The sequence below is a fragment of the Gavialis gangeticus genome, unplaced genomic scaffold (assembly GCF_001723915.1).
Source record: "Gavialis gangeticus isolate Ggan-Ray unplaced genomic scaffold, GavGan_comp1, whole genome shotgun sequence".
NCBI lineage: Eukaryota > Metazoa > Chordata > Crocodylia > Gavialidae > Gavialis > Gavialis gangeticus.
In genome coordinates, this window is record NW_017729009.1 from 435,008 (window position 1) to 451,480 (window position 16,473).

The window sequence follows — 16,473 nt, forward strand, 5'->3', positions numbered from 1 at the left end:
CCTAGACCCCAGCTAAGATTTGCCTCCCTGTCCCCAACCTTTCTCTGCTGGAGCAGACAGCCCAGCCCAGCCCAGCCCAGACCTGGAAAGCATGATGGGATGCTGGGGGCTGTGACTCATCTGGAACCAGGAAGGTGTCTGGGACAGAAGTTTCATAAACTGGTTTGATCCAAATCAGTTAAGTCTGATACTGCATTCAGCCAGGTTCATCTTAAACCCATTTCAACCATTTTGAAACTGGTTTATGTACAATGAACTTCTGTTCTGTCACAGGTTTAAACCAGTTTCTGGTGACTTAAACTGGTTTATGTGTAACTTGTGTCCCTAGCCTTGGGGCATTTGTATGCATGCTTGTGCCATGACGAAATGCACATCAGTGCTGAGAAAATGGTAGTGGCACACTTTTGAACTAAAAGACATTGAAGGTGCTTCAGTTCAAAAGCATGCCACCTCCATTTTCTGCATGCAGATGTACATTTTGCCATTTATACAAATGCATGCAACACAGTGCCAAGCACGTCGGCTCACGTGCAGAACAGGCTCAATTAATCCACTCGATTAATTGAGTTTGCTCCAACGCGCTGGAACAGACAAATGTCTAAATGCCTTTAGATTCTAGATGCAGCCATCTAGTTCGGGTATAACTGACAATGAGCTCGGTGATGTGTGCCCTGGTTCCCTGGGACAGCTTGATGGGATTTCAGAACCTTCAACTATCCGAGGGAACCAGGGCACACATCACCAAGCTCATTTTCAGTTATGTCCTAAATAGATAGTTGCATCTAGACTCTAAAGGAATTTATACCAGTCTCTTTTTCAGGGCTCTTTCCAGGTGTTCCTGTAGTTTATAGTGTTCTAGTATCTGAGCACCTTGAAAACAATGAATATAGCTTTTCTTTTGTGAGGAAGGGAAATACCATCCATTTTACAACTGAGAGACTAAGGCTTAGATTAAAGGCCTAATTTTAATTGAAGGGGTTGCACAGTTCAAATTTCAGCAAGATGGCTGCTTTAAAATGGGGTTCTAGGACAGCCTGGTTTACAAAGCTCAAATTGGCTAGAGGCAGTTTGTGAGCACTAAGCACTTCCAAAAATCATAGTCCATGGTACAGCTGGGAATTGAAGGCTTCTTCTGAAACTCATCCCCCATGCTGACCTTATCTAAGTTAAGGATGGAATGACAAAGCGGGGAAGGGTATTTCCACGACTAACCCCAGGTGTGACAACTCACTAATTGAAGGGTAGTAGTTCAGGGCTGTCAAGCTGAGTGAGCAGAATGGTTCCTGCACTTTTTATGACAACTCTTGTCATAAAGTGCATTTCCTATTAGGGATGAGGTGAACGGCAGGGCTGTGCCGGTAAGGAACATGACACAAAAGCTGGTACCATCTGTTTCGTGTTCATGAGCATGAGGGGCAAAAACTTCATTGGGCCTGTGAAGGGAAAAGAAAGAATATGTGCCTGGTTGTAAAGTTCATCTCACATTGCATTAGCGGAGCATTGTGTCAGTCCAGTGCTAATAATCCTGAACACTTTTTAAGTACCTTAGGAACGCTGCCCAAGCAAACAGTGGCCATATGGACTCTTTAGCATAGATCCTGGTGTTCCTTAACAAGCTGAGATCAATGCTCCTGCTCCTCCCCCCACAGAGGGACAGAACTTGTAAGGTTAATCTGCCAGTGACTATTTTCCCGAATCACTGTATGCAGGGAAAACATAATTATGGAGCTACATGTCATTAGTACACAATGGCCCTTAAACGAAGCAGATTGAATTAAGCCTCCTAATGGCATTGCATCCAAAGTAAATAACAAAAAAACCAGATCCACTGGTGAGTGACACAGCTATCAGTCAGATTCTATTAGAAGAGCAGGAAGATGGGGTTAGCCAGCAATAGTACAGTGGCATAGTCATTAAATCAGACATTGGCTAGGGTTCAGCAGGTTTTATTATGGGTCTCTCAGTGTTGCAGGAGGGCTTGGGGGAAGTACGCACACTGAGTGCAAGCAGAAGCTGCCTGGCAATATTGAAGCTGAAAAAATCTAAATGTAATCTAATGGGTGGTGGATTTTTAATGCTCTATGGGTTTGTTGTTGTTGTTTTCATTTCAAGAACTGTATCTGAGAAGAACATTTTATTTTTGCCTGTGTAAATAATTAACGGGCAAGATGCTGGTGCTCCAAAATGTGTAACATGGTTCCTGGACTTTGTAGCACCTAGAAACCATGTACTGCAAATGCTTTCCTCTCGGCAGTTCTCTACATTGAGAGTTCAATGGTGTCAGGCTCTCAAAGCACTTTACAAATATTAATTAATCTCCCAGCAGGCCTGTGAGGTCAGGAAGGAACATTGTCCCTCGTTCAAACTAGGAACCAGAGGCGCTGGGTTAGAGAGACAGCCAAACTTGGAGCAAATAGCAAAACTGAGGAGAGAACAAAATCGGTCTACTAGCTGCTCTGACCGCCAGACCAGATGGCACTTTTTCCCAGTGAATTGCCAGAAAGTGTTTGTAGCAAAGTAAAGAAGTCTTGCATTGTTTAAACACAAAGAGGAATCAGCAAAAATCTCATTCATGTTTCCTTGCTGGGTTGTTGCAGTGGATGAGTTACATGATTGCTTGTATTGGAAAATAGGGTAGCCTCAGGTCTAGAGCACAGGCATTAGAATGAGCTCCAAAGTCTCCTCTTAAACCATCTCCTGCTGAGGTTGTGAGCAAATCACTTAATGGTCTGCCTGTCAAACTGCTGCCTACAAAAACAGCTGAGTCAAGAGTGCAGCGAGTACTGTTCCTGCTTGGGAAGTGGCCAGCCCTACAAAAACTCTAGACGGCCACCAGAATAGGAAGTCCTGGTCAGCATGCAGTTTAGATTAGTTGGGTAGGTAAAACATAACTGGGTTGCATGATATAATTTCTGAGGTGTCTTGATTTTTGTAAGAAGATACACAGTTTGTTATGGGCTGCTTTGTGGCTGTGATGGGAGGGGAGCCAGAATGGAGTTTTGGGGGACACGTCTCAACAAATATATGTTTTGTGGTGGCCTGCAGTCGCAGAGGACAGGACTCCATGACCCTTCTGGGTTTGTTCTCCTGGGTACCTGAGCTAAGGTCCTGCATGTAACCAAGGCTTTGACAGATCACAGGGCTTTGCTAATGTTCAATATGTTTTGCGGGCTTGAAGCATATTGTGCTGGTGTTCCCAGGCTCATGACTTCAGTAGAAGCCTTCAGCTCTCACATTTATTTTCGATTTCACAAATGAGGAACAGAACTTCTTGCAGTTTCATGGCCATCTGAACAGTTATATTAATTGTATAGCAGTGTCTGAACTAGAGCTGGTCCAAAATGGGTTTTTTGTCTTGCAAAAATTTTTGATACCAAGATGATTTTTTTACCTAAATCAGGGCAAAAAACCAACTTGTTGAGTTTCTTTGCAAAACCAAGTTTGTTTCAACTGAAACATCTTGTTTTGTTTAAATGAAAAATACTTTTTTTTGTTTGAGTCACTTACATATGAATTTGTAATAGAAATGTTTTAATTAATTTCAAAATGCATTAGTGAAACCTCTCATTTAAGGGTTTTTTTGGAATTGTTTTCTACTATTTTTTAACAAAATACCTGTATTTTGTACCTCAATCTGTGCCATCTTTTGAAATTTGGATAAAATAATATTTTTTCTAGAGGTTTTTCATACAAAATGTTTTCATCCAGCTCAGTTCAACATCCTAATCCTGACCCTTACTGTGTTTTCTGGGGGCAGACCACAGGAGTTCTGTTCTTTCTCTGTGTACATTACAAGGTCTGTTTCTCTATAATAAAGGGGGGACAAGTGACTTGTGGAAAATCTGGCATCCTCCTGCTTGTGCTGAAGCTTTGGGAGTAGCCAGTAGTGTAGGCTCTAAAGATTTTTCTTCCGCCCCCTTAGCCTCATTAATGTTGTTTAGTTTACAGCTCTGATTTTTCTTAATGGTTACATCCCCTGACTGCAAATGAGATGGGATTCAAGTAGCAGGCACTACATTATCCCCAGGGAGGAAGTCATTACAGAACCTGTGGCTTGTGCCTTTTCTAGCTCAGTGACATCTGAGATGGGAAGAACACTAGCCTGCAGAAACTCCGGAAGATGAGGGGGCAAAAATAAACCACATTGAGCAGGCCTAAGACACAGTCTTCATGTAAGCGATAGATTTGTGAAACAATCCCAGTCCTTGCTTTTTAATTAGTGGGTATTTAAAGGCACCCTTGTATACCATGGCATATGTCTCTAGTTGTTACCTTGTGCCACGTCTGGATTTGATTCCTGCTTCTTGTCCTTAACATAGCATAGGTGTTTTGCAACCTGTCAGAAGCTTTCCTTGAACAAAAAACTGATGAATCCAGCACAGGGAGGAGGGATCCTAATAAATTTCCCAGTCCTCTTAAGACTTGGGATGCCCTTGAGACAAAGTAGTTCAGGTGAAATAACTGAACTACTGTACATGAATGACCGAAATGATTACGAATGTTGGGGCCTCTGGTCTTGTTTGAGTCAGCAACACATTAAGAAGGCCTGTTTCTCAGAGGGTGGATGCTCAGATTTACTGCGAAAAATTAGGCCCTTTTGCAGTGTTAAGTTGACACTTAAAATCATTTGGTTCTTTTGGAAAAAAAATTCGTTCCAGTGTATGATGCACACAGAGAAATCTGTTTGGTGGCTGTGCTCAAATATGCTGGAATCAAAATAGAACGCAGACTGCTACGGTGCAGACACATGCAAATCACGATTGCACGAAGGACGAGGCCTTCTTTTGGCATATCTGTGAAAAATAATGTATCACTGCCCTCTGTTGGATAAAATAAAGATGCTACATTGTCGTAAGTACTGGATGGACCATCTGTTAGCTCAAGTGCCAGGAGCTTTTGGAGGAGGTGGCTCAGTGTTCTAACCCCACGGTTGTCATGAGGTTTCAAGCTGCCAGTGAGCAATGTAGTGACAACCTGCACCTCTAGATTGTCAGTACCGACGAACTCCTTCACCGGGACCACAATTCTGTTGGCTCTTTTTGAGGGTGGGCAATATTTTCAGCAGACATTATTGATCACTCCAATCCTACTACAGTATGTTTAGGACAGTTGATTGAACACTCCTTTTTTTCCTGTCTTTTTTGCTTGCAGTATGTTACTTATTGAAGAATGATATCAACCCAGACCTGTGCAATGAAGATGGATTAACTGCACTGCATCAGGTGAGGCCTTGGGAAACCCTCACTGTTCTCAGCTGCTTATAAAATGTTTAGCCACTTTCCTGATGGTTGAACACCAGGATGTTAGCATGTCTGTATAAAGGCATCTGGGAGGGCACTTCCAAGAGGCAAGAAATGTTTTTTTCTACTTGTATTTTGCTTTTTTTTTTTTTTTTTTTAATAATAAAAACACACAGAATCTTCTTTATAGCAGGAACCTCTCATCTTTGGGGACTCACCTGAGATTGGAGCCCTTCTCCCTATACATCAAGCTACCTTCAGCTATGGTAGGACCCACACAAGACTTAGCAATTAGTCCCAAATTTTAAACAAAAAAAAAGCAGGATTTCTTCTACCCACCAATTCTCCACAAACACAGGATAGGTTGATTTGACTTTCCTCAGAAGATAGACTTGCACATCTGTTTTGAAAGGGTTTTAGTTAAGTCACTGCATTAGCTATTAGGCAAACTGCTGCAACTCCCAATTGTGGGTGCTTACACACTGATCTGTAGTACTTACAGCAATCTACAGGTGCCTATACAAGAGAAGTGCGGTTACAGCACTAAAGCGGTTTAAAAAGTTATTTCAAACTATTTTTTGCTAAAATTCAGTACAAATGTGGTAGGTTTTGTTGGCATTTAGGGCTACTCAGCTCTTTTATGACTGTGATTTATTAACAGTAATAATGGGGCCAGGGTCCTTTCCTGTGGCACCTTGGACCAAAGATTCTTGAGGGCTTAAATCCATCTTTTATAGGTCCTAATTCCCTTCTCAGCTATTAAATTTAGGTCCTCCAGTGCAAAAATGCAAGAAGAGTTAAGCTGCTACCAGTTCACAGGAATTGCAGTGACTAGATGTGTCAGCTGGCAGGCTTCTCTGTCATAGACAGAGTGGATGATAAACTGTCTTGGGGTTGTTGAGTTCATTCTGAGGGTGGATAGGATTGCCCAGCTTGTTTTTCCCTAGTGCATGTTGCAAATGCTCCCATAGACTCTGGAACTTGGATTTTTCTGCAAGTGGCTCTCTCTCTTTTGGTGCTGGGTGCATTTTTGCTTTAAAGTACAAATCAGCTCCAAGAACAAGAAAAGCTTTTTTTCTCTCCAGAGGGACATTGTTCAACAGACAAAAGGAAACATTTTCAGTCCCTGACAATGGTGGTTTCATTATTTTCAAGCCATGTCAGAAAAATCTACTCAGCCCACAAAACCATCAGACAGCGCAGGGATCGGCAACCCCCGGCACACGTGCCAGAGCATGACACATGAGACTTTTTCCTTGGCAGGTCATAGATGACCCAGACTCTGGGCACCTTCTGCCAGCAGCTGCCCAGAGCCCAGGCAGGCTGCAGCTGAGAGGCTGCAAACAACTGCATGGGGCTTTGCAGCCCCAGCACCAGTTCTGTGGCTGCAGCATCTGTGTGCGCACCTCTGGGTGCATGGCCAGGAAGGGGCCTGGAGCAGCCCAACCCTGGCTTCTCCCCACTGTCTGCTCAAAGGCACGTGTACAGCTGCCACTATCACGGAGCCAGTGCTTCAGGCTGCAGAGCCTGGCACAGCTGTTTGCAGTCTTCTCGCTGCCTGCTACAGCTGCCCAGAGCCTGGGTTGGCTTTGGAAGGCAGCCAGGAAGCTGCAAACAGCTCCAATGGGCTCCAGAGCCCTGGCACTAGCTCTGTGGTAGCGACAGCTACATGCGCGGCTCGCAGCACGTGGCAGGGAAGGGGCTGGGACAGTGCAGCCCCGGCCCCTCCCCTGCTGTCTACCCAGAGGCATGTATGCAGCTACCGCCAGCAACGAAGATGTGGCTCCTCCATCTCTGACACGCCACATAGAGACATGGGTGGAGGTTGGGGTGATTTGGGCGCTCCGGCCAAAAATGCTGCCGACCCCTGAGATAGTGTAAAGATGTATTTGGGAGCCAAGGCAAGAACAAGGGCTTCACTGCAGTTGATTCCCAGATGCTATGCTATGGTGTTAGCACATCTTTCTTATGGGAGCATGAGGCAGATGAAAGAGAAAATGCACTGTTCTCCAGATAAGGTCATCTTGGGACTTTCTGGCATCAGCTCAGGACACTGAACCAGGTGCATATGGGAGAGTCATGTACTTGAGATTAAGGTCACAATGGGGAGGAAGGCAACAATTGAAAAGCACCCTCTCCCTACTCCTTTCTTTCAGCTAGTGACCAAAGCTTGTTGAGGAGAAAAATCCATTGTTCTTTAGAAGATAAATACAAGCTGCTGTAGACAACGTTGAAAATTAAGAAACAGGAATAATAGTAATAAAGTTCTGAGTACTGCAGTAAATTGCCACAAATCTTTAAAAAGACTAAAACAGTCTTCTGCAGCAATTGGACCACCAGAAGTGAGGAGGAAAATCTAAAATATTGTGACCAAGACTTTTCTAAAAGGACAGGTGATTTTTGTGGTTCCCACTTTGAAACACTTTACAGGGAACAGATTTTCAAAAAGTGAAAATATTGAAAAAAAACCCTCTAGTTGGTGCAGAAAATTGTGTCCAGCAGCTTGATATCCATGGAGACTTTTCTGCTGTAGAAATGGATCTTGGTCCCCTTACTCTTCTGGATCCTGTGTACTTTCAAGAGTTTGCTCATTCTAGGCTCTAAGGTGTGCTATCTGAGTTAAAGGGAATCTTCTCTGAGGAGGAAAGTGAGTAACACTCATGTATTGGCTCCTGCAGGTGAGGGAATCGAGGACAGTGAAGCCAGGTAGATTTCCCATGCACAATTCTTGGTGCAGTGGAAATAACTAAAGACCAACAGGCTCTAAGTAAAAATATCTCTATCTGCTTATATTCCCTATTAGTGCTGCATAGACAACTATGAAGATGTAGTTAAGATTCTTCTCAGTCACGGGGCCAACGTCAACGCAAAGGACAATGAGCTGTGGACACCATTGCACGCGGCAGCTACGTGTGGTCACATCAACTTGGTGAAGATTCTAATTCAGCAGTAGGTGGCCCCTGCTTCCTTTATATATCTCGCTTTGCGGGCCAGAATCTGCGAGGTGCTGATTGCTTTCTCAGAGGTACTTAGTGCCCACAACTTCTACTGATGTCAGTAGGAATTGAGACCCTGAGTGCCTTGCAGCATCTGACCAGCAGTGCCTGTTTCCCAGGGCAATGCCTCATGTGGATGATTCATTTGCTAAGAAATTATGTTGGGGTTGAAAAGAGGACAAAAAAAAGAGAGACAAGAGAGAAAGCATTAAAAAACCAGATGACCTACATCAGTTAGCTTGGAAGAGGGCAGGTAGCAATTTGGTTGAAGTCTCTGTGGATTTATATATCTGTCACTTGTGACTTTTTTTCTCTGGCAGGAGATGTAGTTCGCCTCTATTCTTCCAGGCTTCTGCTTACTATAGACATGCAAGCATGCCATTTAGTAGATTACACCACAGGCCCATCTATCCCAGTACAGGTTTCCCTCGATTTATGCAGGTTGTTTATATGTGAATTCACTCTTGTGCGATGAGCATATTTAGATCCATAATTTGTTATATGTAAGGTAAATTTGCTCTTATGCGATCAGCCTAGATGCCAGCCCTGCCCAAGCAGGTAAGTCTGTGGGGGGAGGAGAAAGGGCCTTGGCTTCATTCACCCCAGCCCTGGCTGCAGTGGCCCCGGGAGTGGCTGGCACCAGCTGCCTGCAGCTGCTGGGCTGCACCATGCTCTGCCTATCCCCCTGCGCCTTGGCAAACCCCAGCTCCTGGGCTGCGCCATGCCGTGGTGCAGGCAGCTAGTGTCGGTTGCTCCTGGGGCCACTCCAGCATGGGCTGGGGTAAGTGCAGACAAGTGGAGCCCTGGGCAGTACAGGGTGCAGCATTCACCCTAGCCCTGGCTGCAGCAACCCCAGGAGCAGCTGACACCTGCTGCCTGCACCAGGGCACAGTGCAGCCTGGGAGCAGAGGTGAGTGGGGACAGGCGGAACACAGTGCAGCCCAGCAGCTGCAGGCAGCTGGCACTGGCTGCTCCTGGGGCCACTGCGGCCGGGGCTGGGGTGAGTTCCGCTCTGTTCCCTCTGCTTTGCTGCCTTGCGCAGCCCCAGGAGTGGTATCCCTCCCCCCACCCCTTCCCTAGTCCCAGCCTCACTCCCTTCCTCCATCTCTCACCATCATGGGAACCTATTTGTTACATTGTAAAGCGAGTTCACTTTATGCAAATTCAATTTACGTGCCGTTCTCCAGGAATTCATGTACAGCATATCGAGGGAAACCTGTATCCTGTTTCACACAGAACACAGACTGCATCCTGAGGTGGAGGGTAAACTGGGCGTGGCCAGAATTTTGTGCCCCCTGCTTCTCTACTGTTGGAGCTTCCAGCATTCAGAGGTGTATTAATTTCTGATTCAGAAATTCCCACCTACCGTGTTCACAACTTGCTGATGGACCTTTTCCTCCATGAAATTATGCAATCTCCTTTTGAACTGGGTTACACTATCAGTTGCCACAAAATGTGGCAAGGAGTTCTACAAGTTGATACCATGAAAAAAACTTCTTCATGCTTGTGGCAAGGCACTAGGTGTACCTGCCACTTTAAGGCCCTGGAGCTGGCAGCCTCCAGGTGCCTAATGAGGGCAGCCATTTTAGGCTTAGGGCTGCCTATATAAACACGGCAGTTTGGCTGCTGGAGAGCAGGCAACAACACCACCTGGCCAGAGAGCTGCTGAGTTTCATCTGGAGGCAAGGGAGGAGCTGTAGGGGATGGTAGGAGGCTCCTGGTTCTGGGTATGACTGGAAACTACACTCTGCTGGGAGTGGGTGGCCTGGTGGGGCTCCCAGTGGTGCGGGAGCCCCCAGGAAATGCCAGGCCAGTGATCCGCCTGTTGAAAGGCGGGTTGGGGCGCCTTAACCCCTAGCCCTCACCTTAGGGTGGGTTGCATTCCATCGGAGGTAGCTGTGGGGGTGCAAGCCCTGAGGATAAGAGTTGGAGGCCAGGTGTGGCTGAGGCCGCCTGAGCCCTGTGGGGTTCAAGACCCCGAGGAGGAGAGTTGGGGCCAGGCACAGCTATGGCCACCTGAGCCCACCTGTGGAGGGAAGCCCGGAGACCCTGAGTAAAGGGGGCATTACGAGCAGCGTGTGGAGCCCCCAGTGTGAGGGGGGCAGTGTGTGGAGCCCTGTGAAGGAAGAGGGGGCTCAGCCAGAGAGCGAGAGCTGAGTCCTGACCCCAGTAAGTCCTCCAATGTGGGGAGGCAGAGTTTGGGTCGAATATAACACCAGTTCTAGTACCATGACCTGCTGCCCGGGGGCGGGGAGTGAGAGTCCCCTGTGAGACCCTGAGGCACCAGTTGTGGTGTGAGGTACCCCAGCTCCCCATGTCAGTAAAGGAGGACCCAGAGAGGGGGACCCTGGGAAAAGAGTATGGGTCATACAGTGAGGCCTGTCAGAGTTTCTCTTGACTGGCCCAGGTGGGGGCCAGGACCAGGAGGGTCAGAGGGCCAAGGAGGCCCACCGAGAGGGATGCCCAAGAGCTAGGGGCCTGGGGTCCTGACTGGCCTGGAGGTGGGCTGGGGCTAGTGTGAGCTGAAGATCCCACTGAGGGGACCACACCCGAAGGGGAACCAATGGCAGGGCGATATGTGGCTCGGTATGATGGCGGCAGTGTCCGCCTAAAGGGAGGAACCCAGGTGGGGTCCTATAGCAGGATTCTGGGGCCCAACGTGGGGGACTGGCGCATTTGAAAACATCATGATGTCATCAGTGAGGCTTGGGCTGTGGTGTAGGGTAGGAATGGAGCCGCAGATAGCGCCCCCTAGCAGTGGGGCAGAAAATGGGCAGCCTCCTGCTTAATTGCATCTATTAATGAATCAATTAAGACCAAGGTGTGGCAGGCAAGAAAGTGGGCGGTTAGCCCAAGAACAGGTGGATGGGCCATGCGGAGATAGGCCCCCTGTTACAATGCTATTTTCATTTTATGTCCTCTGCAGCCAATATTTTGAGAGTAAATAAGAAATCCCTGTTCACTTTCTCCGCGCCATTTAATATTTTGTAAATGCTCCCCTTCAAGCAGCTCTTTTCTAAGCAGCATAGGTGCAGGAAAAGGAGTGGCCAGGAAAAACAAGTGGCCTGAGCAAAGAACTCTCTTAAAAGGCCCTAAACACCACTTCAGTCCTCTAGCTTAAGTTGGGCACACACTAATAGAAACCATGCAAGGTATTTGTGTTGCACAAATACTACTAAGAACATGGGGGTTGGCATACGGGTACGTTTTTAACACTCTTTGTCTAACTGATTGCTACTTCCTATGCAGGTAAGAGCATAGCATGTTTGATCCCAGCTGTGCTACACGATATGCTCATGTTTGACGTCCCAGTTGCTTCAACCATGGCCCAAAAGCTTAAGTCACTCGTGTTCTCTACACAGGGTGAGCAGGTGGCCTGGTGCATGGTAAACCTTGGGAGTGAGCACCCGTATGGTACCTATATGGGAGGTGCAGACAATTTGAAAAGGAGTCTGTAGCCTCCATGGCCATGTCTGTAATATGAAGCTATAAGCTTGTTGTTTCAGAAGAGACTCTCTAGCAGACTGAAAATAATCCCTGCGTATCAGTATGTTCCCTCTAGCTGCTTCTCTTTCTCTACAGCCTGGAATACTGCGCTATCAGCTGGGAGACTGGGAAATTCTGACTCTTGTTTCTTAGGCGGTGAACTCTGCCAATAATTAAGATAGTGTGTCAACATCCTTGAAAAACAGCCCCTTACAAGCTCATCCCTTGTTTTGAGCTTTTGGTAGTTCCCTTTGGGTATAATGTTCCCTTTTGGCTGGGAGTAGTCTCAAGGGCTAGGAGAGAACAGCAAATTGGTATGAATCTGAAAGTTTAAGGAAGGGGGATGAAAATGGAGGAACTAAATGTAGGGATGTGCTACACTCCTGGCTCGGGGCTGGATATAGAAGAGGATATAGCTTGAGGGGTAAAAAGCAAACAATCATACTGGATTGCTGAGAGTGCATCTGTTCTTCAGTTGGGTTCAGGTTGCCCTGTGCCAACCAGCCTGGTAAATCAGCCTTACAGTAGCATCATACCATGTGTCAGGTTAAGAAAACAAGCTGCTAACTGTAGGTTTTGTGGAGTTGCTCTGACCATTACAGTCTTCTACAAGAAGTCTTGCAGGTCAAAGGGCTTGTTTTAAACAGTGCCATCCAAAAGTTTCGTTGACAGAATATGGAACATGTGAACACTAGCTTATAAAGGGTGTTGCGTTCCCTGCTTTCTTAAAAGTTAAACTGAATCTATAATACTTTAAAAATACAATTTGCTCTGTTTGATCTGAGCGGAAAAAAACCTAGTGTGAATATACGTGGAATGTGAATGTTGTCTGCCCTCCCCAAAGACTAACTGCCAAGGAAGATCCAGGCTTAGCGGTGGTAGAATATCAATTATATAACTAGACTGTACTCAATTCAGAAAGTACTGGGAAATCTGTCATACTAGGAAAAAGTAGCAGAGAGTAGTCAAAACAAATGAACAAATTAATGGACAATAGGTAAAATTTCCTCAGACAGGAATTTGATAGCAAGCATGTGTTCTGTATTGAACTAGGAGTCTTTTCCCTCATACTACAGACTTCCCCCATAACCCTTCCGGCATTCAAAATGTTTTCAGCGAGTGCTGTCCAAAGCATCTAGCTAATAAGCATTCTTTAGTTGTTTGGCATTTATATACAAGAAACTGCTGCAATATGTAGTTTTGGACACCACTGAGCAGTCAACCTATTTACTTCTAGAAACTCTGAGAGGATGAAGTGTGAACATAGCAGGAGAGGCTGCTGGGTCCCTGCACAGCCCAGATAATTTGCCCCATATCCCATGCAGGGGGTGTGGTGTCCTATGAATGCATTGGCTTCTGGACTGAGATGTTCAAATACCAATCTTCCATAAGTTTCAGGTGTATAGCCTTATGTATCTCCATCTCTGTCTATTCCCACAAAAATCTTGGTGTCATTCAAACACGATATGTTAGTATTAAAACCCCAGTGGGGTCCTCAGGGGATTTGTCCCGGCTTCCATATCCTGTTGGATTTTGCCTGATGTATGAGAGCATCTGAGTTTCCCTTCCTGTCTCTATGTATTCGTGTGTCACTTCCTTATTGTTGACTTTGCCCTTGCAGTGGGGCAGACTTCCTGGCAGTAAATGCAGATGGAAACATGCCATATGACCTTTGTGAAGATGAGCCAACCCTTGATGTCATTGAGACCTGCATGGCCTACCAGGGTAAGGAAGAATGGGTACACTTAATGTAGTGAAAGTAGGCTAGTAAAATATTGACTCCTGTCTTGTTCTTCAGCTCTTGGTATGTCTCTGGAGGAAAAAGATTGTTTTGCTTAGTCTTCAGTAGTGTCCAGGGTAAAAGACTTGATATCCAGCTACCTATCCCCTAGAGGTATTAAGCTTTGCTGTGCATTGTGCCTCATTGTGTCAAATAGACATACTCTAAGAGACATGTCTATATTGTGGTGGCCCAGCCCTGATATTCCGTCCCCTCTCTCTGCATTTCCACTTCCGCTCCAAACTGGTAATGTCTGTCTCTGTTGTCATTCTTGTGACCTTGGCCAAAATGCCTCTTGTCTACACTAGTGTACTGCCAACCTGGTTGTTTTTGAGTATCCTAGAAGTGATAGCACATCAGTAGTGGGTGGGGAAGGTGCACATAATGCTTATATGGTCCATCCAGTGTCTGTCCAGCACATTGCTAGGATCAACACCAGAAATCCTAATACAATTATTGCTGTTATTTCCAAGTCAGTCAAGGAAAATTAACATTTCCCTTTCCCCTATTAACTGCAGGCATCACACAGGAAAAAATCAATGAGATGCGGGCTGCTCCAGAGCAGGTCATGATCTGTGACATCCATGATATAATCGCAGATGGAGATGACCTAAACAGGACGGATGATCAAGGTGCTACATTGGTGAGCAGAATTGCTACACTATCCACTATAAGCTGTCCCTTTGGCCCAACTGGTGTTGAGGTTACCTGTGGTGTATGGCCTTGTAAAATCTCAAAGGCAAGTGCAGTGTGAGGAGGTACAAGATTAGTGTTTCTTGTTTCTTGGCTTATCCTCTTCAACTAACAAGCCCAGTCCATGCATCTTGACTCATAACTTGCTCTTGTGTCTTTTTGTAGTTAATGATAAAATATACGGGAACATTTAGTTATGCAAATTCCTATCAGATCATTTGCATGCATAGTCCAGACAGTATACTGTCTGAGAGCAGCTGGTACCAGGTGCTTCAAAGAAAAGATGCAAGAAATCTCATAATGGACAGTTATAGAATGATGGAACTCTTTTAGCCTTCTGCAGGAGAAGGAACTTGGAAAAAAAATATGTTGGTAGGCTGAAAAAAACAATTTAATACTTCAAAGTCTACTTATCCTGGAGTTCAGATCTGGCTTCCATTGGAAGACAGCATAAAATCCCTTATGTGTTTAATGAGAAGATGATCATACCCTAAGGCTGTTAAATATTTTGATAGGCTTTATGGAGTTTCCATCTTAAGATCTCTTGCTACCCTTGCATCATAATCTTTTTGATACACTGAGCAAACTGAGACATTTTCATTGTGGTCTCAAAATTATTTACACAGGGTAAAATTCACCTCTGAATGGAGGGATGGCATAAGGCTAAGCCTTGCTTTGAGAGGTAGAGGCTTTTAAAGGGTTGAATGATCTGACCCCATTCCTTTTTTTGTTGTTGTCCGAAGTGAGCTTTTCAGGTTTTTATCACTTAACTTTCTTCACAGCTGGATTTTACTAGTATTGGCAATACACATAACATCTTTAGTTTATACGATCTTTGAGTGTGATCTTGGAAGCGCAATATTTGAGCCTACAGATATCTAGAAAGTTTTTATATCCAGGCTACCCAGTGTTGTTGCACAAGTGACCAAACCCTACCAGTGCAGTGAAGCCTCACTCTAAAGCACTGCCTACATGAAAGTCCAAAAGCATAGTTACAGTGTTTGATAAAGCAGGATTCCCAAGTAAAATTTAGGGGACTGCAGTCTTTCTCGCAGCTTATATTTTCAGGTCATTCCCAGATTTCCCTTCTTAATGGTTGATTCTTTGAACATTTCCCTGGACTTTTCCTTTAGTACCCAGCTCTTGCTTAGAGAGAGAGAAGTATTGGTGTGACAAGTCGGCTCAATTTAGAATTATTTGATTCTGACAGCTTCTTGAATGGGGATCAAGTGTGTGTGTTAACCTTTTAGGCTATTGTTCCTAAAAGCAAAGAACAATAATCTAACCATTTCCTATTGATGTGCAACCCCCTGCTGGCCTCGTGAAGGTATGACTCACTGCTGCAAAATGTGAGAAAAGAACAGTTTTCATGGTGTGAGGAGGAGATAGGACTGCTGTTATTTAGTTTGTGTATGTGTATGTAGAAAAAGCTATGAATGTGTATCCCTTTTACAAGGGGCAAGGATTTTTGGGGTGGTATTTTATTGGACCAACTGCATGGCTGGCTTAAAGTTGGACAACCTTTTGAATGCTAGCCATCCTTCATCAGGTGACCCCCTAGTCATCAAATACAATCAGATATCACCCAAAGAAATTCTTAACCTCTCATATAATTCCTGGACCATCACAGGTACACTACTAAAACATGGAAGATAATAGAGCTGTCCGAAGCTTCGAGTGCTGACTCAATTTGGAGGAGATTCGGCCTGATTCTGTGGCCAGATATCCAAATCCAAATTGAATCGGGGGACCAATAAAAAGGTCTGAATCAATTTTTTTTTTTGAAGCTTTCTGAATCTTCAGGAAAGATTTTGAGAGCTTTGATGATTTGGGCAGTCCCCGCTGGCTGCAGCAGGGAGCTGGAGCCGGACTCGGAGCTGGTAAGTAGGGGGTAGGGGAGAGGTGGCTGAAGGAGGGGGAGGGGACCATGGCGGGGCCCTGCCTGCCCCCCCCATGGCTGCCCCACCCATCCCAGCTCCTGGTGCTTTAAAAAAAAAGCCCCAGTCACTGGTGTTGCTAGGCAGGGAGGCGATCCCCACTGCCCCACTCTGCATGGGGGGCTTTGCAGGAGCCCCTTGACCCCCCCCTCGCTCCTCCAGCCCCCCCCATGGCTGCCCTGCCCATCCCAGCTCCAGCCCTTTAAGGAAAAAAACCCAAAACAAACCCTGGCACTCACCAGGTCCTGCAGTGTCTTCAGGGGGCCTGTGGCAGAGCCCCCCACATGGTGCGGGGCTGTGGGGGACAGCGGGGATCACCCCCTGCTGGGCAGGAGCTAATG

General features: G+C 45.8%; 1 protein-coding gene across 1 annotated transcript in view; it reads left to right on the forward strand.

Annotated features, from left to right (window-relative positions):
• The window catches only part of PPP1R16B (protein phosphatase 1 regulatory subunit 16B), a 79,858-nt gene that overhangs the window by 49,569 nt on the left and 13,816 nt on the right, over positions 1-16,473 (forward strand). Inside the window, exons 2-5 of the mRNA XM_019509780.1 lie at positions 5,152-5,222; positions 8,044-8,189; positions 13,344-13,447; positions 14,021-14,145. Coding sequence (XP_019365325.1) covers positions 5,152-5,222; positions 8,044-8,189; positions 13,344-13,447; positions 14,021-14,145 — 446 coding nt within the window. The remainder of the gene's footprint in view (positions 1-5,151; positions 5,223-8,043; positions 8,190-13,343; positions 13,448-14,020; positions 14,146-16,473) is intronic.